This window comes from Phyllostomus hastatus, unplaced genomic scaffold (assembly GCF_019186645.2).
Source record: "Phyllostomus hastatus isolate PE091 unplaced genomic scaffold, TTU_PhHast_1.1 phas_contig_1048, whole genome shotgun sequence".
NCBI classification, from domain to species: Eukaryota; Metazoa; Chordata; class Mammalia; order Chiroptera; family Phyllostomidae; genus Phyllostomus; species Phyllostomus hastatus.
In genome coordinates, this window is record NW_025333513.1 from 245919 (window position 1) to 273334 (window position 27416).

General features: G+C 46.2%; 2 protein-coding genes across 11 annotated transcripts in view; both read right to left on the minus strand.

The window, feature by feature from the left end:
• Positions 1 to 12196, minus strand: part of ZNF76 (zinc finger protein 76) — a 34778-nt gene extending 22582 nt beyond the window's left edge. For 7 of the 10 annotated variants that reach the window (XM_045835321.1, XM_045835335.1, XM_045835345.1 and 4 more), the window contains exon 1: positions 11879 to 12196. The gene's annotated coding sequence lies outside the window, so the exon portion shown is untranslated. Of the gene's footprint in view, positions 1 to 2152; positions 2171 to 11878 lie in introns of those variants that run through there. The other 3 variants (XM_045835313.1, XM_045835323.1, XM_045835315.1) reach the window with 3 other exon arrangements.
• Positions 12197 to 22030: 9834 nt separating this feature from the next.
• SCUBE3 (signal peptide, CUB domain and EGF like domain containing 3) overlaps positions 22031 to 27416 on the minus strand; it is a 34371-nt gene continuing 28985 nt past the window's right edge. The window contains exons 18-23 of the mRNA XM_045835354.1: positions 27082 to 27249; positions 26253 to 26414; positions 25658 to 25855; positions 25026 to 25178; positions 24822 to 24901; positions 22031 to 22479 (exon numbers count right to left, since the gene is read on the minus strand). Coding sequence (XP_045691310.1) covers positions 22330 to 22479; positions 24822 to 24901; positions 25026 to 25178; positions 25658 to 25855; positions 26253 to 26414; positions 27082 to 27249 — 911 coding nt within the window. The 3' untranslated portion in view covers positions 22031 to 22329. The remainder of the gene's footprint in view (positions 22480 to 24821; positions 24902 to 25025; positions 25179 to 25657; positions 25856 to 26252; positions 26415 to 27081; positions 27250 to 27416) is intronic.

Here is a 27416-nt window from a genome sequence, read left to right on the forward strand (position 1 = left end):
AACTTCACTGGTGTCTTATTTTAAGAAATTGCCGCAGCCATCCCAACCTTCGGCAGCCGCCACCCTCATCCGCCAGCAGCCCTCAATGTCAAGGCAAAACCCTCCACCAGCAAAATGGTTATGACTTGCTGAAGGCTCAGATAATGGTTAGCATTTATTAATTATATACACTGTTTTTATTTAGACATAGTGCTATTGCTCACTTAATAGACTGTGATACAGTGTAAACATACTTTTATATACACAGAGAAGCCTAAAAATTTCTGACTTGCTTTATTAGGATGCTTGCTTCATTGTGGTGGTCTGGAATGGAACCTGACATGCTCTAAGATCTGCTTATAATAGGGGAAGCTGGGAACAGGGAGTGTGGGGAGGTATATGGGAATACTCTGTACTTAGTTCAATGTTCTGTAAACCTAAAACTGCTCTAAGGAACAAAGTCTAGTAATAAAAAGAAATTCCAACTTCAGAACATTGGCAAAGGCGGGCAGGCACAAGCGTGTGCCACTGGCGGCACCGGGGACTGCTCCCGGCCCTCCAGAGAACACTCTGTCAAGGCTAAGCCCCCATGGGGAAGGTTCGGCATCTGAGATCTAACAACCTCATCTTCACAACTCACTCCACAAAAAGGATCCGCAGAAAACAAGAGTTATCTGAAAATGGATGCTTGTTTAAAAGTTTTAGACAAGAACCACAAACCATCTGGATGGATGGAGGAGGTTAACACATTGATGCTAAGTGAAAAAAGACAGAAGGCTGAACATCCGTACAGTTCCAGCTCACGGAAACCTGAACTCCAAGTGAGACACGGTAGGAGAGGCCAAAAACAAATGAACAGTTGTGCTGAAAGGAAGGGTATAATCTTTAAAAAAAAAAAAATCACTGGAGTGAAAAGACAGCACCATCGAGCTGAGAGGCAATTCTCTCGTGTACACTAAACCCGTTTGCCTGGCTGCCAGCTTCTCTCTCTCAGGGTTTTCCTTTGGTCTCCCCACAGCCTTCCTATCATGACCTGGTCCTCATCTCTCCATGGTACCGCAGGGAAAGACAGCTATCCTGCCTCTAATTCACGCCAGCCTAAATGCTGAGATTGGAAACTTCTTCCTCTGAAATTGTTCTTCCTTTCCTCTCTTCTAACCACTTGGGGCCAGTTACGTGTTTGGGATGTATGTTTAAATGCAACAGTCTTCCAATGGGGTTGCTGTGCTTTCTCCATCTTGTGGGACAGTGTCACAGTGGGGTTCCATTATTTAGTATTGTACCTTGACCTCTAGGTAATGTATATATTCTTTCTTTTTTCTTTTATCTTGAGAGTATGTTTATGAAAGCTGGGGACAGTGAAACAAAGAAGGACTTAAGACAGAAGAAGCAACAAGAGAGCCTAGGTGGGGGTGCTTTGCTCACTTTGCTCACTTCTCTCACTGGGAAGTCAGAGAACAGGGGCCTGCAGACAGGTTCAGGTGGGGGTAGCCTGGGACAAGTGGCCGCTGCCCATTGCTCGCCTGGTTGGAAGCCTGGTAAGGACCTTTAGAGTTTAGAAGAGAGGCATGAGTGTGCTCCCAGGAGGGAGAGTGCACTACATATACTAACTCAAAGCAATATCCACGACGCTGTAGGGAAAACAGGCAGAGTCATACGCTGCCCCTGGAGGTTCACACTGGTGCAAGCTCTCTGAGGGTCAATCTCCCAGTATCAATGAAAATTACCAATGTACATACCATGTGACCCAGCAATATCATGTCTAGTCTACAGGTAGACACACATGTGTGACATGATACATGTCCAAGGTTATTCGCGGCAGTTTTGTATGCAAAAATAGGAAAAATTAGAAATAGCATAAATGTCTATCAATATAGAAGAACTTCCTTCCTATGTAGACACAAATGAGGAAGCTTTTTACAGACTGATATGAAAAATTCTAAAATACAAGGTGGGGCAAAAGTAAGTTTACTATTTTGGGTACACAAAACACAGAGTTTATTCTTGTATTATTATTTACTAACTAATGTATTATTTTCCATACAAACAACTGTAAACCTACCTATGCCCCACTCTGTACACTAAATAAAAATGGCAGGGTACAAAACAATGCCTTCTGTATGCTGCCATGGTCATAAAAAGTCTGTGGAAAGGTAGTTAAGAAATTACTAACCAGCTTTGGCTGGGGTGACTCAGTGGATTGAGCACCAGCCTTCGAACCAAAGGGCTGCCCGTTCAATTCCCAGTTGGGGCACGTGCCTGGGTTTCGAGTCAGGTCCTGAGTTGGGGGCGCGCAAGAGGCAACCATACATTGATGTTTCTCTCCCTCTCTTTCTCCTTCCTTTCCCCTTTCTCTAAAAATAAATAAAACCGAAAGAAAGAGAGAGAGAGGGAGGGAGGGAGGGAGGGAGGGAGGGAGGGAGGGAGGGAGGGAGGGGACAGACGAACAAACCAAGGTTGCCTGTGAAAGGATAACTGAATGATGAGGGCAAAATGATAGAAGGGTGAACTTCCAGCCAAGATGGAGGTGTGGGTAGACACACTGTGCCTCCTCGTACAACCAAAAAGAAGGACAACAATTTAAAAACAAAAAACAACCAGAACTGACAGAAAATCGAACTGTATGGAAGTCTGACAACCAAGGAGTTAAAGAAGAACATTCAACCAGACCGGTAGGAGGAGTGGAGACAGGCAGCCGGGGTGGAGAGGACTCGCAGGAAGGCAGCGGCTAGTGGACCGGGCTGCTTAAGGCGGCGGATTGTGGAACGGGGTAGGGTGCTCAAGGCAACAGCTGGTGGAGCCGGTGGTCCCACATTCTCGCAGATACACTGGGAGAAACTATTGGGGAGCGAGACAGACCACTCAGCCCACAGCTCCAGCTCCTGGAAATAAAGCCTCAAACCTCTGATTGAAAACACCTGTGAGGGTTGAGGCGTCAGCAGGAGAGACTCCCAGCCTCACAGGAGAGTTCGCTGGACAGACCCACAGGGTTATAGAATGAACACAAGCCCACCCACTCGGGAATCAGCACCAGAAAGGCCCACTTTGCTTGTAGAAAGCAAGAGAAGTGACTGAAATCTCGCAGAGAACGGAGCAAGCACCATTGTTCCCTCTCAGACCCCTCACCCACAAATGGTGCCACAACGCAGCGAAGTGGGTTGCCCCTCCCGGGTGAACACCTAAAGCTCCACCCCTCACTACAGAACAGGCGTGCTAAGAAAAAAAAAAACAGCCCAAATGAAAGAACAGATCAAAGCTCCAGGAAAAATACAATTAAGTGACAAAGAGATAGTCAACCTATCAGATACACAGGTCAAAACACTGGTAATCAGGATGCCCATAGAACTGGTTGAGTTTGGTTGCAAATTAGATGAAAAAATGAAGGCTATGCTAAGTGAAATAAAGGAAAATGCACAGGGAACCAATAGTGATGGGAATAGTGATGGGAAGCAAACTAGAACTCAAATCAATGGTATGGACCAGAAGGAAGAAACATTCAACCAGAAAAGAATGAAGAAACAAGAATTCAAAAAAATGAGGAGAGGCTTAGGAACCTCCAGGACATACTTAAACACTCCAACATCCAGATTATAAGGATACCAAAAGGAGAAGACGAAAAGCAACAAACTGAAAACTTATTTGAACAAATAATGAAGGAGAACTTCTCCAATCTGGCAAAGGAAATAGACTTCCAGGAAGTCCAGGAAGCTCAGAGAGTCCCAAAGAACCTGGACCCAAGAAGGAACACACCCAGGCACATCATAATTACATTAGCCAAGATTAAAAATAAGGAGAGAATCTTAGAAGAAGCAAGAGAAAAGGAGACAATTGCCTACAAAGGAATTCCCATAAGACTGTTAGCTGATTTCTCCAAAGAGACCTTACAGGCAAGAAGGGGCTGGAAAGAAGTATTCCAAGTCATGAAAGGCAAGGACCTACATCCAAGATTGCTCTATCCAGCAAAGCTATCATTTAGAATGGAAGGGCAGATAAAGTGCTTCTCAGATAAGGTCAGGTTAAAGGAATTCATCATCACCAAGTTCTTATTATATGAAATGTTAAAGGGATTTATTTAAGGAAAAGAAGATAAAAAATATGAACAGTAAAATGACAGCAAACTCACAATTATTAACAACCACACCCAAAACAAAAACAAAAGCAAACTAAGCAAACAACTAGAACGGGAACAGAACCACAGAAATGGAGATCACATGGAGGGTTATCAACAGGGGAGTGGGAGGAGGAGAGAGGGGGAAAAGGTACAGAGAATAAGTAGCATAGGTGGTAGGTAGAAAACAGACAGGGGAAGGGTAAGAATAATACAGGAAAAGTAGAAGCCAAAGAACTTACACGTATGACCCATGGACATGAACTAAAGTGGGGAATGTGGGTGGGAGGAGGTGTGCAGGGTGAAGGGGAATGAAGGGGGGAAAATGGGACAACTGTAATAGCATAATTAATAAACTTTATTTAAAATTTTAAAAAGATAGAAGGGTGACTTTTCAACTGTATATCTTTTCTATATAAAAAATTAAACCTTCATGAATGCATTACTTATGTGAAATAAACATAAATAAATGAATAAAAAAGACAGTCTAAAAGCATGCTTTATACTCTTTTCATTGGCTACAGGAATATTTGATTCTCTGCTAGTGAGGTATGGCTAGTTCAGTGCTGACAGGATAGATTCCATGATGTTACAGGTTTGCAGCAAAACCACACCTGAAAACTTAGCTTCACAATTCATGGATGCCATTCTGGAGTGCATTCTGGAAAGCTGATCAAGCTGAGCATGAGGTACAAGCAAATCTATATGGGACCTGAGGCCATACTGGCTTCACCACATGTCCCAGCCTGGCCACAAGTGGGGGTCTGGCTGGAGTGGTGACTAAGCAGGGGCTGCCTTCCTCCTCACTGTTCTAAAGATCTCAGGACAGTATGTCTTAGGTTAATAGGTTGATCTCAGACCAAGAGAACCCCTGCCATACCTGCCACATCTAAGCCTCAGATAATTTCTACAACCTCAAAGAGCCCCCAGTTCCTTGATTCTCATCTTAAATGCATGTGGGTCTCATGCTTTATTAAATCCCAGAGTAGCAAGAACTTCCAACAAATAAAGGTTTATGCAGTAAGAAACACTACCAAGCACAAAAGTTGTATCTGGGCTCCTTGGAGATGAAGCACTTACTGAGGGCAGGCTTGGGGTGAGTGCTAACCCAGAGGCACTAGAATAAGCACTCTGGCTTCCAGCTGTGGTGTCTAACATGCCGTGAGGCTGTGAATGATGCACCCAACACTGCAGTTCTTTTTGATTCTGAACTGCACTTCTACCAGCAAAACAAAGATGACTGCATAGCATTTGTGAGATCCTCACATTTCTATTCCTTTATTGATAGTGGCCAGGGCAAGAAGCATCTGAGGTTTTGTCAGCTTAATGCCACCAGTTAAGACAATGGCTTCAGCTGCATTTGAATTTGTGTCTCAGTCTTGTTTAGCTGGTCAGACACTCTCTTTACAACATAAACATCAATAGCTAAATGACACAGGGTGAACTCAGTGGAGCAAGTGTGCTTCCAGATGCTGTGAGACTAATGTGCCACAATACGTTTTCCTTAAATTTGACTCCCTGGGGTGGGGTGGGGCGGGGCAGGGGGAATAACACACTCCTACTTTCTATTATACTGTTTATAGTTTCAGTTCCTGGAGTGCACGAACTTCAAGTTAAACAGCACCTAACAAAGAATGCACCCACAGATACTAAGTGAATAATACTATTAGGTCACATAGCTAACTGAGCTTTTTAGCTCAAATTTGAATCCTAAATCAACTCCACTTATTGTGAACTAAATGCAATTGCAAGTCCTGAGACCAGAGCTGAAGCTTTCCATCTACTGCAGAACTCTGAGCTCCTTAAGAGAAGTTCCTAGCAGAGGAGTAAATGCCGAGTGAAAGAGTGGAGGAGGAAAGGAACTGAGTCACACCACCCCAACGCTCCCCCAGTCTCAGTTAGGATGACCACTTCTTCCTCAGCTGAAGTACCACCTTGCCTCAGCTCCAACATCCATATTCACTGTTTTCTCGTAGACCCAGGTCAATAACAAGGCTTCCATGGCTGATGTCACACCAGATCAACAGACTCCAGCCTGTCCCCCCTGCACTTAGCAGTGACGCTACACCAGGCAGCTTGAAAGCAGGGATGCATCTTCTCTGTCATCACACACATGGGCCCAGCACAGTGCCCAGTACATGACAGGCGTCTCTGTGTTTTACCTTAGTGAAGGAAAAATCTTAACACCAATGCTGTCACCTTGTGTAGAGCTCAGCAATTTCCAAAGTAATTTCAGATATACAGATATATTATCTTCTTTAAGTACTAACTCATCAACCCTCACAAGAGGAGGGGCTAAGACAGCTCATGTCTCATCTAAACAGTCATTTTGCAGATAAAGATGCAGAGGCCACAGCTGCCAGAGGAGTCCCAAAGGATCACACAGCTATAAGGTGGTGGAGCCAGGGCTCCCCGCCATACCCCTTTGTCTCTTACTCAGTAATGGTGTTCTTTCAGTTCCCAGGAGAGCAGTTTATGATGTCTAATAGACTTGTAGATCCAACTGCCTACTCAACATCCCAACACCCAAAAAACCTCAAACTTGACATATTCAAAAGTGAATTCCTTATCTCCCCCTTCTCACTACTCTCCCCTCTTCCAGACTCCCCAGTTTTACTAAATGAGAACTCCATCCTTCAGTTGCTCAGGCCAAAAATGAGAGAGCTATCCTTAACTTCTTCTCTATTTACAATATTTCACATGCTACATCCAATCCATCAGCAATTCTGTTAGCTCCTTTTTCAAAATCCAGGGTGGTACAAAAGTAGGTTTACAGTTGTGAGTACATGAAACACAGTTTATTCTTGTATTATCAATTATTGTATTATTTTCCATATGAACAGCTGTAAACCTACTTTCGCCCCACCCTGCATACCCAGAACCCAACCACTTCTCACTTGTCTACTGCTTTCCTCAGGGCCCGAGCCACCACCTTCTCTTGCCTGCACTGTAGTGGTAGCCTCCTAACCAGTTTCCCTTCTCCACTCTCAGCCCCTGCAAGTTTCAGCACAGCAGCCAGAATGATCCATTATGTCAGTTCACATCACTTACCTGCCTAGAACCCTCCAATGGCTCCTGTCTCACTCACAATTCACACTAAAATTCAGTGCTTATGATGTCCAACATGAGCTGCCACAATCCTCCATCTCCAGCTGTTTCCTCTCCCACTCTGCAGCAGCCATACTGGCTGGAAGCCTCGTGTTTCTCAAATATGCGAGGCAATCTCCTGCCTCAGGACCTTTCTATTTCCTGTTCCCACTGACTTGAATACATTTATTTCCTCCACACATACACTCAGCTCACCCCTTAACTTCATTTAGGTCTTTGCTCAAATGTTACCTTTTAATGAGACCTTCCTCGACCATCCTATTTAAAATTTAATACCCTGGCTCCTGGTATTCTCTATTTCCCTCTTCTGCTTAACTTTCTCAATATATACTTTCCTTTTTTGTATATTGTAAGTCTCTCCCTCATCCACTCCCCAAAAGGTGAGCTCCATAAGTTTTACTGGAACTTTGTTTTATTCATTGCTCTATCCTCAACTACTAGAAAAGTACCTGGCCCTAACAGATATTCACTAGACATTTGTGGAATGGATGAGTAAATGAAAGAAACTCCATATCTTCAGAGTCTTCCAGTAATCTAAAGCCTTTAGGCCAAAAGAAGAACCTAATTGAGTTCTGAACTCCCTCTCACCTCCTCTGCTGCCTCACCTTCCTAGGTCCAGTCTGGTCCTTTACTACTAAAAACCATACCTGGGCTGGAAGCAGGAAGGACCAGAGCCACAGGTGCCTGTTGCCAGGATGTTACAATTCCCAGGCCACCAGGAACAAAATTCTCCAGGGTGCCAATTTTTATATTTAGCATCCTGCTGTGTCACACACAGAAGAGGTCACAGGTAGGGCAGGACTAAATATACCACTAACCTATGTAATGGCACTGACTCAGCAACAGCAGCTCATTTACTTTGAGGTGTTTTCCAGGAAACTGAGCTAAACTCTCACTTGTTCATCTAGCTGTTTATTTCTTTATAATTCTATTATGAATTTCAAACATTCACAAAAGTAGAAAGAATATATAATGAAGCCCAAGAACCCATTACTCAACTTTAAAAATTACCAACATTTTGTCAATTTGGTTTCCCCTATTCTGTGTCTGGAACACCCACTAAATATTGCATCTATCTGTTTTTTTGAGAACTGGTCTATATACGACAGACCCTGACCTTAGAACCACAGTATTCTAGCAACTATGTCAACCAACCAGATTTCTTCTAATCTTACCAGAAATACAGTGCAAACGAGCACTTACACCACTCCCTCACTGAAGCAATGACTGAAAAAAAATGGTGTCTAATCTCCCGACTGTTAAAATCAAGGGACTTGCCCATTGTCACCTATGGAAGGATTTGGGGAGAGGGCTGTTGTGGCTACAAAATGAAAGTATATGTAAGCTGTTTTCACTTGTTTGTACTGATGCAAAATTTCTGAATGTGTTCCTTCAATCCTTTAAGTCTTTACTGACTACCTGCTAAATATGAGGGTCAGGATTACGATGATAGAAGGTAAAGAAAACCCAGTCTCTGTTCTCAAAGAAATCTCAGTGGAAGTTGGGAGGTGGGGGTGAGGAAAGTGCACAAATACCAAAGACACGAGGAAGAATATGCACTGTGCCCTAAGAAAGATTAAATAAGCCTAAGGCAAAAACTCCTTTAAAAAAATAAATCCACATAATTTATAGACCCCAGGATTTACCCCTTCCTTAACTCTAGTTTTGCCCTCTGCTGTATTTATTGCTGTAGAGTCAATAAGTACATTATAGGAGACCTGAGAACTTGGTGACCCACAGAACAGACTTTTAGACAGGGATCTTTAAGGTCACAGTTTGCTACTCACCATCCAGTCTTCCGGTGGGAGGGCAGAGGAAAGCTAGAAAAGCGCTCCCTGCGCTTGCAAAACAATGGAGCTAATTCAATGCAGGCAGAAGCTGACACTCAAAGCATTCTACCCTGAGGGCATATACAGCAACCAGTTTCATAAACAAGACAGGATCTGTGGGAGTGGGTCAAGGAGACAAGGCTTGACTGATTCAGAAGAATTTCTAAGGCCTGCCTCTCTTATTGCTACCTAAAGAACTGTGATCTTGGTGATCTATTATCAGAACTTTCCAGGAAAAGTATAGTTCTTTGGACAAGCCAAAGAAACCAATGGTTTGGACAGTGCTGTGTGTGAAGGAAGGAGAGCTGAGTGGCAGGGCTGTTCATGTGGTCCTGGGTTAGATACACAGGACAGTGGAAGAAGGGCAGAGTTAGGAAGAGAGGGAGGTTTACATTGTAACCCATGTCATCAAGATTGGTGAGAATGGCTGGGAGAAAAATAAGAGGGTGGCAGGAAAAAGGCACTGCTGAGAAGTGATGGACACAAGGAGAGGGAAAAGGTGAAAGATGATTTCAATTTAAAAAGGACATCACTGATGAAAATGAGGAAAATGCCATGAGATCCAGGAATCCGAGGCAGAGTCTCACAGCATGTTGGACAGGGTGTAAAAAGGAGGATCTTAGGATGGGAGGATGTGTATGTTCTAGCTGATGAAGGGAGTCACTAGATAAACTATAGATAAGTTTTGGGTAACAGGACTTGGCTGAGGATGGTAGAAGAAAGGCAGCTAGAACACTGAGAAGAGATTGAAAATAGGAAAACATCACATGAAGAAAGACTGCTAGACTAGAAGGTTTTAGAATATATGAATTCTGGCCCTGGCTGGTGTAGCTCATCAGACTGAGTGCGGGCCTTTGAACCAAAAGGTTGCTGGTTTGATTCCCAGTCAAGGCATGTGCCTGGGTTGTGGACCAGGTCCCCAGTAGGGGGTGTGTGAGAGGCAACCACACGTTGATTTTTCTCTCCCTCTCGTCTCTAAAAGTAAATAAAATCATTTTTTAAAAAAGAATATATGAATTCCTGTGGGTAAGGAACTTAACAGCATGACAGGATTTGGGCTAAAGGGCCAATGAGGTGTGAGACATCTTAAAGTAAGATAATGGAAGGCTGGGAGCTCCAAGAACTTGCAGGGTGAGATGGTATCAGGACAAAGAAGGAAGAGAGGTATTAAAGGTGTCTCAGGGCATATGGGGTCAAAAGTCATGAACAACAGGGGTAACAGAAACCTTGGGGTTTGTGGAATGAGTTGATGTTGGGCTTAGGAATTACTAGAAAATAAGAAACAAAAGGCTGATGGTGACCTAGAAAACTAGGTAGGTTTGAGGCAAAAGAGGTAATGGAACAAGTGAGTTTTGAAGAATGAGTTCAAATCCCAGCTTTGGCACTTATCTGTGTGAGTTTCAGGTTCTTCATTTGTTTAAAGCCAACCCAAAACAAACAAACAAAAATGGAAGATGGTGGTGGAGGTAATAACAACCACCAATCTTGGGGTTGCAGAAAGGTAAATGTGGACCAGGCAAGGTGTAAAATGCTTTGCATGCATTATCTCAGGTACTACTATTATTCTCACTTAGCAGAGGTGGCAAATGAGGTTTCAGAGAGGCTAAATAGTATACCTGAGGAATGCCATGTATACCATGGCTGAAGGAAGGGCCACAGTCACTCTAGAACCCAGGTCTCTTACCACATCAATGACTGGACCTGAAGCACTCTGCTATCCTGCTCAGCAAACATGTTAACTGATGGGGCCTGATCAAAGGAAATGGCTGTGGACTATCAAGAGTGTAGGGGGTCATAGGAGTGACAGAATAAGGTTCATTCATCAAGTGGACCCTGGGGTGAGGTTGTAAGATTAAACTCCTAGGGAGGGGCACAAAAATGATTAGATTGCAAATATTATGTTAACTGAGAACTGCAGAATTTCATAGCTGAAGCAAACTTTGAGATACTTTAACCCAACCTTATTATAATACAGATGAGAAACTGACATCCAGAGTGAGGAAGGGGCTTCTCCCAGTTCCCCAAAGCACAACTGTGGCGCAACTAGGAAGTTGAATCTGGGCCCACACACTCAATCCAGAATTCTCTGATGCCTTCAACAATTACCACTTAACATCCGCCTCCGTATCTTCCTGGGCACCGGCATGATGCTAGGACACTTCTAAGCCATGTGCTGATTGACACTGGGAGGCTGGGGTACAGAGGGATGTCAGTGGGATGACTTTAGGATGAAGGGGGAACATGGAATGAGCATCATGAGGTAACAGGGCAAAGAAGGGATAATCAGATATTAAGGGTTTGTGGAAGATGACTGGGTGGGAAACTACTGGAGTAAGGCTTAAGAGCCACCAAGTTTGTGGGGGAACACAGTAGAATTGGATGGGTTACTGGATCAGTGAGGGTCACTGAAAAGGTTTGGTCATCAAGGAAGGGCGTGGGGATCTCGAGTCTAGAGTCACTGTATTAGAACTGAGGGATTGACTGACTTGGTGGGGTCCCTGGGCAGTGCTGGGGAAATATCTGGGTTGTCAAGAGTCAATGACTAAGAATTGAGGGTTACCTGGTGAGGTCTGAGGGTCAGTTGGTGGGGTGTGGGGTCACGGAGGTGGAGGCGGGCGCAGTCACGGAGTAAGGTGTGGGAGTCGTGGTGTAGGAGTCGCAGGGCAGAACAGAGGGGAGGGATGGGGGCCAGGATCCCGGGTGGGGGAAGGGTCAGGCCGCCGTCCAGTGGCCCAGACACCGGGCTAGGGCCAGAGGAGGGTGGGCAGGACGGGCTCGGGACCTTCTCGGGGCCATGCGCCCGCCCGGACTCCCACCTGGGCACGGTGGACCCACACTTCCCAGAGCCACCAACCTGACAGCCCCCGAGGGCGACTCCGCCGACAGACCGCCATGCACCGGGCCCCGCTACCAGCGCCGGCCCCGCAACCCGCCTGCGCCATAGCCCGCCCGCCCGCGCGCAGCTTGCCTCGCGCGATATCCAGGTTCCAGGGCCACCGCACTTTCCTCTCCTCCTGGCGCGCCTCTACCGGGCCCCGGAACCCGTACACAAAACACAGGGCACGCTCCACCCCAGACCCCCAGGCTCCGCGGCTGCCGTCCTGTTTATCCTGGTTCCCGGGCCCCTGGAGCGCGGCCGGCCGCGCTCTCACCGTGCCCTTTGCAATCCCCGCCTCCCGGCCGGGGTGACGCACTGCCCGCGAGGCCGAGCGCCTGGGGAGGGCGTGATGACGCCACCACGCCTGGATCAGGGCCTGGACCCGCGGGCGGCTTGGGTCGTCTCTATAGCCATGAGGAACGTCTACCTGCCCGCCGAGGGAGTCGGTACACCTGAGACCAGAGGGGGGAGTGGGGAGGAGCCCGAGGCCCCGAGGGCTCCGCGCAGTTTCGTCGGCGGGTTAGCAGGTGCACTTCAGGAGACCAGGAGGGCAAGATGGGCAGTCTGTGAGGGAAGCGGTTTCCGAGGGTCCCACTGCCCGCAATGGGTGCCACAGACCCAATTCTCGGGGCTCAGAGCCCTAGGCATCCTCCCGCGCCTTACCGTCCCGAAGCGCTTTACAGTGCACAATCCGTAGGCCTCGACCTTCGAGCCAACCCCCGGAAGGAAGCAATTGCAGGTACTCCTAGCTCCTGCTGGAAAAGGATGACGTTGAGGACCCTTGAGGGACTTTACTCTTTGGGGAGGGCCCCCTGACGGGCCTCTTGGGTTCTCTCAGTCTCATCCGCCCCCCCCTCCCCCGTCAGCCTCACCCCCAGATTCAAAACCAGCTACATCCCTTGTAGGCTAACTTGGAGTGAACAAAACCCAGCCGTTTTACTATTTCCTTCCTCCCACCAGGAAGGGGCTACTATTGAAGCATTCTCAGAAATCTAAGAAAAAATTGAAACAGAGTGAGCTTTTGGTAAAAAATTAAAACTAAGCCCTGGCTGGTGTGGCTCAGTGGATTGAGCGTCGGCCTGCAAACAGAAAGGTCGCTGGTTCGATTCCCAGTCAGGGCACATGCCTGGGTTGCAGGCCAGATCCCCTGTGGGAGGCGCGTGAGAGGCAAATGCACTTTGATGTTTTTCTCCTTCCCTCCCCTCGCTCTAAAAATAAATAAAATCTTTAAAAATAAGGAAAGGCATTAGATAAGTAACTAGTAAAGGTTGCCTGTTAGGAAAGGAATTGGGTGCCTGGAGGAGCGAGGTGAGAAACTTTTCCCTCACTACCTTTTGAGATTTTAATTCGTTTCTTCTGTGTCCCTCATTCCCTTACAGCCCCAAACACTTTAACGTAAAAGAATTTGAAAGAAGTATTCTGATGATTTGTAAATATTTCTACATTTATGCAGTACTGGGTTTGGGGCTTATGGCGGCTAAACATGCCACTAGGGGCACTGATACATTATTCTTCTCCTTCTCTGTCTGAAGAGCTTAACCAGAAGCCCTCCCCTTCAATTGTAATTTTTTTTAATTAATTTATGTATTTTAGAGAGAGGGGATGAGAGGGAGAGAAACATGGACGTGAGAGAGAAACATCAATTGGTTGTATTCTGTACACACCCCCAACTGGGACTGAACCTGCAACAAAGGCATGTGTCCTGACTGGGAATCAAACCAGCAAACTTTCAGTTTGCAGAACAATGCCCAACCAACTGAGCCACAATGGCTGGTGCTCTCCTTCAATTTTAGACATTCCCTCTTCCCCATCTTTGTTTTGGCTCAGCATTTCCAGAAGCGGGACTGGGGACAGAGTTCTAATCAGGTTCTCAGTTTTGGTGGGCAGGGAGTGACAATTGATGACCCATTTTTATGGTTAATAATTAGTCCTTTATATATCTCTTGTCATAGAAGTAAATAGAAAAAAAAAAGAGAAACACCCTGACCACTATGGTGGAAGTTTAGCAAGTCACTTCACATAGATATGGAGAGGGAGAAAGTGGCTTGTCCTGTAGCATCAACTACTCATCAGAAATAGAGCAGGGAATAGAATTCAGGTTGTCCTAGTTTGTTGCCTCACCACCTTTTTCCATAATAAAAAATGCATCTGTCCTTTCTCACATTCCTTGCAGAATCTAATGTGATTGGCTAATCACCTCTTCCATTGCTCAGTTAACAAAATTCTGGGAAATCAGTGTCTGAATTGGAAGTAGTAAGATTGTGATGGTGGGTAGTTTCAGGTACTCAAGAGAACTGGTGAGGAAAACACTTTGAAGTGGAGGATTGAAGATCATTTCTAGCAGCTTCTGCTCTGCCTTTGAGCCCCACCCCTGCAATAGGGCTAGTGGTCTTAAGGCATTTTTTAAAAATGGACTCCATAAAAGAATTTTAAAGAGCTATATACCCCATTATTCATTTTGATATCTACATTTTCTTTTTTTTAAAGATTTTATTTATTTATTACTACAGAGAGGGGAAGGGAGAGAGAAAGACAGGGAGAGAAACATTGATGTGTGAGAATCAAACTGTTACCTGTCATACTTACCCTGGGACCAAAATCACAACCCAGGCACGTGCCTTGACTAGGAATCGAACTGGTGACCTTTCAGGTCACAGTCTGGCACTCAATCCACTGAGCCACACCAGCCAGGGCATTAACAAGTTTTCTGAATTGAATTGTCATAGTTATTACTAGTACACAACTTACTAAACAACATAAACATATCTTTTTAAACTTATGAAACAAAAAATACAATTTTAATTGAAAATGTATCTCAATGAGAAATACAGTGTTTCTCCTCAATTAGTTCAAGTATTTGGATAAATATTACCTAATGGTAATATTCTATTTTTTATTTTTATAGACATAAGTGCTAAGAAACCTTCACATAGTAATTGGAAAAGGAAGAGATTTGTTATAATGATATTCCTCTAGTCTTTGAACTGTTTCTAAATCACATGACAGCAATCACAAAGTGTCCTATTACCAAATACTCTTATCAAGTACTATCAAATAGAGTATTTCTTTAATTTTATTAAAAGCAAAGAATTGGAAACCACTGAACCTACGGAAGGATTTGTTACTTGTTTCATTAGAGTCTCAGTCTTATAAAAATGATTATTATCTTTTATTATTCTTTTCACTCAGAAGCACCTAGTTGAATCAGATATTGATTTTCATCTTCCACCACTATTTTTTATTATATCATGCATACAGGATATTTTTGTTAAAATATTGAAGTACAGATTTATTTCAGTGTGGAAAATACCTGCCATTTGTGGGATTAGCAGAACCAGTCTTCATTTCAAACCTCTATGGTAGAAATTATTGTATGGTAATCAGCCAAGTCAGAATTGCTTTCAAGTTAGAATTTAAAGGAAAAAGTTTGACTTCATTCTTCAATTTAAATAAATATGTTAATATTCTTTAGAAAACATGCCCAAAGTCACTGGGAAATTATTAACTGTGGTTTATAAAATGGGTTACTAAAAGTCATGTTTCAGCCCTGGCTGGTGTGGCTCAGTGGATTGAGCACTGGCCTGCAAACCAAAAGGTCACTGGTTTGGTTCCCAGTCAGGGCACATGGCTGGGTTGTGAGCGGCCCAGGTTCTCAGCTGGGGGTAGTGAAATTGATGTATCATGTTTCTCTCCCTCTCTTTCTCTCTTTCTTGCCCTCTCTCTAGAAATAAATACAATCTTTAAAAATTTTTTAAATTTATTTTTAGAGAGAATGGAAGAAAAGGAGAAAGAGAAGGAGAGAACATCCATGTGTGAGAGAAATAAAGATTAGTTGCCTCTTGCACACCTGCAACCAGGGACCTGGCCCGCAATCCAGGCACGTGCCCTGGCTGGGAATTGAGCCACTGACCTTTGATTCACAGGCCGGCACTCAATCCACTGAGCCACATGAGCCAGGGCAACAAAAATCTTGTTTTTAAAAAAGAACTAACATTATAAGTGACTGTTTTCTAAAAAAAAAAATCATGTTTCAAAATTGTATAGATCTAATATTAATATTATAAAAATTGTAAACACAAGATGGTACTGTTTCTCATATAATTCTCATATAATTCAGGATAATGCCTATAATGTGTAGCTAAATCCTGTACTTATTTATTAAGTGATGAGTAGGATAGAAGGGAGAAGCATGTTAGCCACTTGGCAAATACGGGCATGAGCTTATGTGGGACTCTGATTTTGGCTTTTGAGAACAATTAAATAACAACCGTGTATAAACATCAGAAGTAACTCCAATGACTTTGTTACACTTCATGATCAAAATTTTTCTTATGTATTTAATAAAGAACAATGGATTGAGCAGCTAACAAATAATTTCATTTTTTACAAGTAGGAGGTAGAAAATTTATAAGTTGAAATATATAAGAAGACTAATTATAATGGGAATAAGTTTAAATCAAAGGAAAAAACAGCCCCTCCCTCCTACTTCCCAGTTTTTGCCCTGGCCATGCATTAAGATTTGGTGTAGGTAAGGGATTTGCCTTTCTTCTGTCAAGTAGGACAAGGACATGGTGAAAGAGATACAGAATGGAAGTGTGCGTGAATATGTCAGCTGGCTCTCAAAGGGTTAGTTTTCAGTTGAGGATCTGGAAATTTATTCCCTCAAAACTCTCCTTGGATTGATTTCTTTTTTTACTTTGTTTAATCCTCACCAAAGGACATGTTTATTAATTTGAGAGAAAGAGAAGGAAGGAGGGAGGGAGCCGGGGAGGGAGAGACAGACAGAGGGCGGGGGGGAACATTGTTATGAGAAGCCTCAACCTTTTGGTATATGGGAAGATGCTCCAACCAACTGTGCCACAAGGACAGGGCTCCTCAGCTTGATTTCCTTGCCTAGTTACCCCTTGGAAAGTCTTCATGTACTCCACTGTAAAGACTGTTTGATACAGGCAGACCCATACTCCACTGGCTATTGTTATCAAGCTGTGATAGCCTGATGCACAATCCCTGGCGTGTACCAGGAGCTCAGTAAATGTGGAAGGAATACACTTATTTCCTTTATAGATGCTAAAGGGGAAGTTTAGGATTCTGGTAGGCCAACACACCATACTTTTGCTCAGGTAGATTTTTTCCTTGTTCCTCTTAAATGGCTAACTACATCATGTAGATATTAAAGCCAATAAAATTCATGTCAGGCAATTATAAAGTTGCAACAATTAAGATTCACCTGTCATCTGAGCCTAGCAATTGGGATTGTAATTCTTCATTTATAAGAGATTGGAGATTGCTCTTTTGTGCCCTATAGTGATCTGTATTTCAGAATTCTGTTTGATGGCTAAGAATGTACTGCATTAAAAGAACAACCTTCGCTGAGTTGATGCAGGCACTTTGCTAGAGGCAGGCTATCTAGGGAGGCATCTGAGCTACCTGTGGCTTGGCTAGAGTTTGGGAAAGGTACTGTGATGAGGAGGAACAATATCCTAAATTTCCCCTACTCCCTAGATTCCCCTCAGGATGATTCTTGATACTGCTTTTAAAAATACACGAGACAATTTTTTTCAAATTCTGATACTGTTACAGAAACAAACCCCCTCCCCCAGGGTATTTGTTTGCCATGGTTCTTTGCCTGCCACCATCGTGTTAGGAACTGTGGCTCTTGGTGCCAGAGTTTGGTAAAAAGAAAAGGAACTATTTATTCAAAAGTTACTCAGGCTTAGAGTAATGGAGGAATGTCGCTGTTAAATCCCACTCCCTTTAAAACACCCACAAACACACACTCACTCCTGCCTCCCCTTGCCAAACCAGGCCAGGCAGGGGTACCACATCTCAGGAGATGAGAACAAGTCTGCAGCTCACTTCTCCCGGTTCTTCCCAGTAATCTCTGCTCCACTGGGCAGTCCCCCCCCAGCTCCCTGCACCATCAGCTGTGTCTTGGGGAACTTCAGTCAATGTAAAACCACGTGGCACCTCTCATGGCCTGCCAGCAAGAGTCCTTTTTCTTCCCGCATGACCTCGAAATGTCCCCATAGTCCTGCATTGTTCCCGTCCCACGTGGCAGCCTGCCTTTTTGTTTAAATCCCAGCCTGGAACCTCTTCCATAACCCCATTTCTGACTCCATCCACCCACAGTTGCTACACCTGCTAGCACTCCCATATTCTCTGCCTTTCTTGGCTGTCAGTCCAGGTGGTCGTGGCCCCGTGGAGTGGAGAGAACCATCCCCAAGCTCTCCTGCAGGAGCTGTAACGGGGATCTGCCTCCCAGTTACATCATGGGTTGAATTCATGGGTTGAACACCTTCATGGCTCCACAAGGGCCAGGACAGTCTGCTATTATTGATACGCAAAATAACTGCTGCTTTTCCCAGCCCCCAAGCTAGGCTTGTGGGGGCCCAGGGGCCTCTCAGCCTACACCGAATTATAAAACCATTAGGAATAAGATGGATAAATGAAAAATTTGAGTAAGTCCTGTGTAGAAGCCAGACACTTTGTCTCTTGAAAGCTTTTTCCAGCTCTAGGATAAGCTATTGACATAGAGGAAAAGATGCCAGGCTGAGGGGTTTCGTTTAATCTTTTAATAATAATAATAATAATAATTAAAAAACAAGACAATACAAAATCCAAACATTTCTTTTTACAAGTTCAGATACATTTTTTCCCCAAGTGCAAAATAGTCTATGAACTGCATCATTTACTGTTTATTGTTGACTGTGTAGATGCTTACAATATCGGCAGCAGTGGAAGGCATATATAAATACAATATTTTGAAATTTCTTCTGCATGAAAAAAAAGCCTCCCACATGATAATGATTAATCTGAAACTCAGTTCAGCTCACACAAAGGAATAGTTTTCAGCTTGTCCATACTGTTACAAGTCTGTGTTGTCTAGATAAGCTGATAACAGAACTGGGGACTCTATTCCCTCTAATCATATATTTTCTTAAAGGGTTCAGAAATTGCCCAAGGACAGGGTGTGATACTGCCGAGACAGGTTGAATTTAAAAATACCCTTGTGTTGTTTGCATCCACTTTTTTCTTACTGTGCTTGCGGAGTAAGCCAAGCAGCTAACATTATTTCCTGCTTATGGTTAGTTATCCTTTGTTTCCCTTCCCCTAGTTTGAGCCTCTTATATTGAGGTTAAGCAGCAAATAGAAAAGCTCAAATGCTCTATAACGTTTTCTGACATTTTGAGATCTGACCTCCTAACCCATTCGAGACTCACCTCCATCATGCATATGGAGAATACTTCTCATATGTAAAAATGTTTCATTAGGGCCAAAGATGAGGACTGTATTACTGAACCTTAAACAACAAATCTGAGCCTCTACCATCTCAAACTAAACCAACCCTGGGGAAGTTAGAGCAGTCACAGCTCAATGTCTGCCCCTGGGGATTTGTAGGCTTGGGGCAGGTGGGAGCTCTAGGTCAGACTCTGGTCAGCTTCCTCCAGACTGAGTTCCCTCAGGTTTAGGGAATGGGCCTGGTCTAATAATGCAGAATGAGGAGGCAGAGAAGTGAAAGGGATTGCATGTTGCTGAGGACACAAGCACCTTTCTGATATGCATCACTGGGTGCTCAGAGCCCCTGCAGAAATGGTTTCCCATTCCCTGACTCAGATCAGGGCAGGCTTTGGACTAAGATAAATGAAGCCTCACAGCACCGAGAACCTGTAAACACCCATCCTGCAGAGTGGCCTCTGGCTGATTCCGGGATTCCCATTTACATCTTTCCACTTCCTCCTCTTCCGTCTGACTTGTAAAGGCGAGACCTAGAGAGTCCCTGAGTGTTGACTCCTCATTCAGTCCACTTAATCCCCTCCCCTCAACTTGGAGAACCTACACTAAACTTGGACATTAGCAGTTCTTCACTGCTCACCAAGATCTGTCTTGCTTGACATCAGTAAGAAACCTCGAGGTCTATACTTGCCATACTGTGGAAATCATTTGCAGGTCCCATAGAACCATAGAATAAGATTGGAGGAAGTGTGTTTGTATATGTATGGCAAGGCAAAGCCAGACCCTAAAGACACACATTGGGAAGCACTCCAATGGGCTAAGAGAGATGCAAATGATAGGGAGAGAGGAATCAGTTATTTTAGCTTCTTCTGGTGGAGAAACAGGATGGCTAAAGTTGAATAAAGCAGTTTTCATGGCATTTCCTGGGGAGAATGGATACTTCTATTAAATGACCATTTTCCTGCTTGGAGGCAGCCACTCTGGATCTTTATAGCAGCACCCTCTTCGATCCAGAGAGGCAAAAGCAGCCAGACACTCCACCCCTAATGGCCACGATGTTGGCTAACAGATGTCAGGCAACCCGGCTGTGACATTGGTTACCTACGCACTAAGACTGTTTTGGCTGGTGAATGCTACTAGCTGAGGAAAGGGTAGGAGGTCAAGTCTCCTGAGGGAGCAATAGCCTGGGACAGTCACTTAGAAATAAACACTACAAGTCCATTGGTAGCCTCTGATTGGATAACACTATAGCTTTGGGGGAACTAGCAGTAGCAAATGGCAAATAATTTTACAGGCAGCGGTGGATTGTGGGTGGAGTGTGGGCATGGACTTGATTCTTCTTCCTTTTGAAAAGCAGTACTCCAGGAAGCTAGGCTTGAAGTCAACTCTGAAAGGGAATGGCCATGTCAGGCAAACAACTTGATGCCTGGATAACTGTCCAAATCTTGATTTCTTCAGCCTTGCCTCTGGCCTCAGGGCCGCGTCAGCCCCATCCCCAGGGGGTTTGTCCTGGTCCTCTTCCAGTGTACACCAGGGGAAGACGGGATGACGGCAGGGACGATGGAGGTTTCCCTCTTGGGGTGGAGAATCACTGACCTATTCCATCAGCTTATACAATCATGAGGTCCATGCTGAATCCACAGAGAGGAACAGGGATAGAGGGTTGTCCCTCTCCGTTTTGCTTCATGAAGTCCCCAGAACTACTGTCTTACACATCAGGTACCTCTGAGCTGCAGCCCTGGGTTACCCACACTGAGGGCTGAGGAAGTCCAAATGGCCACTGGTTCAGGAGTAGAGAGAGGTCAGATGCGCCAGCACTCCAAGTTCATGAGATTCAAAACCTTTTTTCATCCACTCCAAACATATACTCTTCTCTCTTGGGAAGCTATAAATAGGGTTGTCCTAATAGAGGAGAAAGAAACGAAAACAAAACCAGGAAACAAAAACCTCTCCCTCTAGACAACACAGAAAGACTCAAATGATTGCACTTATTAGATGTGGACAGGGCGGGCGGAAGGCTTGCCAAGTGCACACATGTTCCTCTTGCTGCCCACAGCCTGGGGCCAGAGGCAGGTGGCTCAGGGCTGGCTGCAGAGTGGGGTCCTCTTTGGTGGAGCCCACAAGCCATCTGGGGCTACAAGGGAAAGACAACTCTGAGGTAAGGCCCAGGCTGGCTTCTGCTTAGCAGCCATGCTTCTTTAAGGGCAATGTTTAGCAAGGGGACTCGGGCTCCCCCAGGGAGCACTTGGGTGGGAGTGAGGGAATGGCTGGGCCAGGGAAGACAAGTAATAAAAGGGACTAATGTTTGAGGCTGGCTTCCAGTTGTTCTGTAGTCTAGTCCTTTAGATGATACAATTTCTTTACCCCCAACCCTTTTCTTGGTGATGGTTTAGAACCCAGTTTCTGTCCTGCAGAGTTAGAGTCTTTCTCTTGGGAGTAAAGCAGTGCTTCTGCCGTGGTCGTGCCTGCTGCTCTTCCTCATTCAGCCGGTGTCCACCAGCCCCGTGGTGTGAGCCTTTTGTAAGCCCTCATAGACTGGACCCCAGGCAGACATGAGGGGGGAGGAGTGGAGGAGCTGTATAGACAAGGAAGCCAGATGTTTGGGTGGTCCAGGGCTCAAACCACACGCCCCAGAGGACCAGCACTGGCAGTGAGCCTGTAAGTCAGAGACTTCTTTGGCAGAACCCTGGGCTGTTAGAATCCCCTGGGCGGCGGGGGGGGGGGGGCGGGTAGGACATAGCCAGGGCAGATTTTGGCTCCAGACTAGTAAGGCACAACCTTATAATGGCAGAAGCCCCTCTTCTCCCTTCCCACTCCCCAGCAGACCCACTTTTTAGGCCTTTAGCACCCTTACAAGTTGATGGGGTTAGGGATGTGAGATGGTAAAATGGACAGTGTGGCTGGGGAGGAGCGTGGGTACTGTTCCTTCACCCCTCAGGGGGAATAGGGCCAGTACTGAAAGGCTTTTCCAGGGAATGTGTAGGAAAAGGAAAAACAGGAGAGGGGGAAAGAGAAAGAGAGAGGCAGAGAGACAAGGACACTAGAGAGACAGAAAGGGAGAATTCTTGGTCTATCTAGTGATTTTTTTTCTCTGAAAACAGAGAAGAGAGTTCCTCATCCGAGGGTGGGGGCTGTCGGCTCTGAGGGCTAAGGCGTGTGGAGTCTTCAAAACCTGGGTCTTGGGCATAGGGGTACTATTTGTAGGGCCTCAGGAAGCTGGAAACTTTGGAGCGGAGCAGCTTAATGAAGGATTTTGGCAGCATCTCCTTGTGCTTCTCTGTGTACTTGAAATAGTTCTGGGGGTGAGCCAGCACCTCAAAGAAGGCCTTGATGAGCTTCTTGTCCTGCAGAGGATGGCAGGCGGCAATGTCAGCATCAGTGATGGGAAAGGGGAACCCCAGCCTCACCTCGGCAGCAACCCCTCTTGATGTCTAAGGGGCATACTCAGAGGCGAGCTGGATTCCCATCCCCACTACCTGTTCCTCTAGAATTCTACAGCTCAGTCAGTGGCAGCCCTCTCCTTCCATTGCTCAGGTCCCAGTCGTTGGAGCCACCCTTGACTCCTTTTTTGCTCACAACCACAGCAAATCCTGCTGATTCTACCTTCAAAATGTATCCGGGTCTGACCACTTTTTGCTGCCTCCACAGCTGGCAGCCTATCGGAGCCACCGTCATTTCTCACTTGGACTACTGCAATAGCCTCCTAATTGGTCTCCACGCTTCTGCCTATCCTGCATTTCTGTAGGTTGTTCTCCCCTACACCGGCCAGAGTGCCATTTAAAATTTTTTAATTAGGTCATGTTCTTTTCCCATTTAAAATACTTCTCTGGTACTTTTCAAAAAGCCAAGTCCCTTACAGGGCCCACAGGCTGAGTGTGATTTGTGCCCTGTTCTCTCTTCCATCCCTCCTCAGCTCTTATTCTGTGGAGCCACACTGGCCTTCTCTAGGTTCTCAAACGTGCCACACTGCTCACATGCTCCTTAGCTTAGATCACTCCTCTCCCCATTGTCTGACAGGGAGTCCTTCACCTCATTCAGGGCTCTTCTCAGAGGCCTCCCCTGACCGTCCTGTCCGAAACGGCAGCCTGCCGTGTGGCGCCTACTCGGTGCCAGGCGCTGTGCACTAGGACTCATCTTCTGGCTTCTAGGCTAGTGTTCCTTCCCTTGCATCAGCAATTTTCAGAATGAGAGGTGGGGCTTCCAGTCTCCCATCCTCACTCCTATCAAAGGGCTCTGCTACTGTACACATTGGAGTTCCATAACACATTTGAGATAAGGGTTCAGATGCCTTAAAGAATGTTTAAAAAGCATTGCTGAAATTGTATTCTTTGCATTTGCAAGTTCTGAGGAGATCTGTGTCATCATGTCCCTTGTTTTTTTAAAAGTATTTTTATTTATTTATAGGGGAAGGAAAGGGGAAAGAGGGAGAAAAACATCGATGTGAGAGAGAAACATTGATCCTTTACCTCTTGTACGCACCCTGACCAGGGACCAAACCCACACCCTAGGCATGTGCCCTGACCAGGAATCAAACCGGTGACCTTTTGCTCAGCTCAACCAACTGAGCCACAGCAGTCAGGGCTCCTGACCCTTATTTTGATGATAATACAAACATTAGTAACCATAGAGACAAATCTTTTATTTTTTCATTCCTCACCCGAGGACATGTTTATTGATTTTAGAGGGGGGATGTGGAGAGAGAGTGAGAGTGTGAGAGAGAGAGAGAAACATAGATATGAGAGAGAAACATTGATTGGCTGCTTCCTGCACACACCTGATTGGGGATCGAACCTGCAACCTAGGTATGTGCCCTGACTGGGGATCAAAACTGCAACCTTTTAGTGCATAGGACAAGGCTCCAACCAACTGAGCCACTTGGCCAGGGCAGAGACAAACCTTTAAAAATATATATATATTATTTACTTATTTATTTTTAGAGAGAGAAGGGAGAGAAAGAGAGGGACAGAAACATCAGTGTGAGAGAGAAACATCAATCAGTTGCTTCTCATTATACTCCCCATCCAGGGACCAAACACACACGCTCCCAGCCATGTGCCCTGACTAGGAATTGGACCCGGCAACTTTTTGCTTTGCAGGACAACATTCAACCAACTGAGTCATACCAGTCAGGGCAAGACAAACCTTTTTTAAGTTAATAATTTATAAAGGGCTGTGATTAGGACTATAGTTTCTTAAGTAAAATTTTCCTCAAACTGGGATCCACAAGACCCAGGTGTCTAAGCCTTTCTTCAGTGTCGGAAACATTTATTTTCCCTTCAGAGAAGTCTGTACTGAATTAACTGTGAGAAACACTCTGCTGATCTGCGTTTCTGTGGGTGCTGAGGAAGGGAAGGAAGGGACTTACACAAAAGCATCTCTCTATACTGCATTCCCCCTATATTTTTTGATGGAAGAGGCAGGGGAAATTTCACCTCCTCATCTTTCTGTTCTCTGCCCCCAAGGTGTGGTTGACGCTACATACAGTCAGACGGGCTTAGGCTCAAATCCCAGCTTTGCCTCTGGGCAACTTCTGGAATTCTGTGCCTCAGTTTCTCATCCGTAAAGTGGGAATGATGGAAGTACCTAATTCATAGAGCTATTGTGTGTTATTGAATGTATTCATGGCCTATTGGCTGCACGTTGTTACACGTTCATTAAATGTTGACTATTGTTAATATTCACTTGCCTTTAAAATCTCTTGGTGGTTTTCAGACGCATAGAGCCGGCCATCTCGCACAATGTCTTCTACCAGCTGCTCGTAGTCCTCTGCAAAGTCAACCATGGGAAGAAGCTCCGGGGCGGGCACTCTACCTGTTCCCCTTGCTGCTCCCCAAGACCCATGAGCCTCCCATTTCTCACCCCCCTCCCTGGCTCTCCTGCCCTTGCTCACCGTCGTAGGTGACATAGGGGATCTGGAAGCCACGCGCACTATTGGCCTCGCTTGTCTTGAAGTTGATCCAGAGCTTCCTGGAGCGGGCTGTAAAGGCGATGGGGCGCTCGTACGTCTGGCAGGTCTCATAGGTGGTAATGGAGGATGGGGAGGCTGGGAAGGCAAGCAGCTAGTCATGAGAGCAGCAGGGCAGGCCACCCAAGCCCCCCTGGAGGGAGGGCTGGGGGAGAGGGGGTCGTGCTGACAGGCTGTCCCCTAGGCACACACCGCCGCACCCCACCCTCCACATACACACACAGTCTCCCACCAGCCTGGACTTACTCCACAACCCTATTTGACATCCAGGCATTCATGTGGTGAATGATATTTGACATTTAAGTGAATGGAACAGCAAAAACTCTCGAACAGGAAAGCGGCACATCTAACAGTACTGGTGTTCTAATCCCAGTGCTGGCTTTCTTAACTCTGCTCTCCACTGAACAGGTAGCATCACTGCTGTTTCCCTCCGTTAGCTCTTCCCCTCCCAAGGCCTCCCTTGCCACTGCTCCAGTCCTTCCTGTACCGGTTTCCTCTCTCCCCCTCCCAACTGGATTTGGACTGCCCTTCCCTGGTCCAGCTCTGCAGCCACCCACAGTTTTTTCTCATGACGAGGACGTCCCCACATTCGTCCTCAGATGGCAGGAAGATCTCGGGTACCACGATAAGGATCTTGCGCTTGGGTGGGGGGTTGATGTTCCAGACGCACTCCACACCGGCTGGGTAGTTGCCTGGGTAGTTGGGGGACTCGATATAGCCAGTGAACTCACCCAGCTCCCCACCACACTGACGATCTGTAGTCACGCGCCAGTGGACAGGGCAAGAAAGAGAGGGGGAGTCAGTGGGGAAACAGGTGGGGAAACCGAAGAGTTCTGAAGTGGAAATCACACACATCATCTATTCTCCACATTCTGGGGCCACCTTCCCTGCTGCCCTTTTAGTACCTTCTCATCTCCCCTCACCTGTCTCTGCCTCCCCATTACCTGTCTCCAGGGAGAGGATGCTACAGGGCCCAGCCCAGCAAATGGTCTCGAGACTGACTGGGTTGGGGAGAGATGGAGGGTGAGACTTGCCTGCCAGTCCACTTCTCAGCCCTGCTCCCTGCTGGGTTACTTCCTCCACCCTGCTTCTCCCTGTGTCCATTTTTCTCAGGCCTCTCCAACCCATTTTCTACAGCGGCCTGCCACCTACTCTTGCACTGGGCCACGCTGGTGGAGCCGTCAAAGTCAGTGCTGGTGTTTCCGGGACAGCGGGTGCAGAAGTTCTGACGGAAGTCGGGCTGATAGGATCCCATGGCACAGCGGATGCAGCGATGGATACTGGTGTTGTAGTAGTGCCCAGGGGAGCACTGGACTGCAGGAGGGGGGGGAGGGGGGCACTAAGGTGGTAGGCAAGTGGGAGTTCTGGGGCACGGGATGGGCAGGATACGTTCATCCCAGACACCAAAGCTCCTTCCCGAGTCCAGCCTTTCCTAGTCATTGCCAGGGTTTAAGGCCAGGGGAAAGCAGACTTGGACAGTGTGGCTACCACGGTGCCAATCCTTTTCTCCCATGCGCGGAGCGGTGCTGAGCCTGTACAGAAGCTTGTTTGTAGGATTGAGGAGGAAGTGCTGCCAGCTCTCTGAAGGGGACAGGTAATTAGCACTGCTGTTTATTTATTTAAATTTTTATTGATTGGTTTTTAGACGGAGAAGAGAGAGAGGAAAAAAGCATCGGTTTGTTGCTCTGCTTATTTATGCACTCACTGGTGTGCGCCCTGACTGGGGATGGAACTGCAGCCTGGCATACCAGGACAATGCTCTAACCGACTGAGCTGCCTGGCTAGGGCCTTGGCACTGTTACTTAGTCCCCAACTCCCAGGCTTGTGGCTTCCGGCAGGTCAGGATGGGTCCTGTGAGCAAGGTATTGGTAGTGGTGAGGCAGCTGGGCCTTTCTTGGTTTGGGGAAGATGGCGGTGCAACAAACCTGGGTCTACTCTGGGAACCGGGAGGGTGCCCTAGTGGGGTGAGTAGCCTACTCACCTTTGGTGTCACAGTCTTGGAAGGAGATGGCCCCCTCGTGCTTGGTGGTGAGGCCCCCACCACACGGAAAGCACAGAGTCCGTCCTGCTTCAGGTTGGTAGGTGCCACGTGGACATGGCTGGCAGGGTTTGAACCCATCTACAGAGTGTTGGCCAGGTGAGCACTGACCTGCAATGAACCAAGGGCCCAACTCTGATGGGGATGGTCCTGGTCATCCCTTTGGGGTCACCCACTATCAGGGGACAGAGGCACACAAACAGGATCTTGACTAGGAGAGTGGCCTGGAGCCTGGGCCTGCCCTTGGGAAATCCCATGGCCATGGGCGTCCCAGTGCC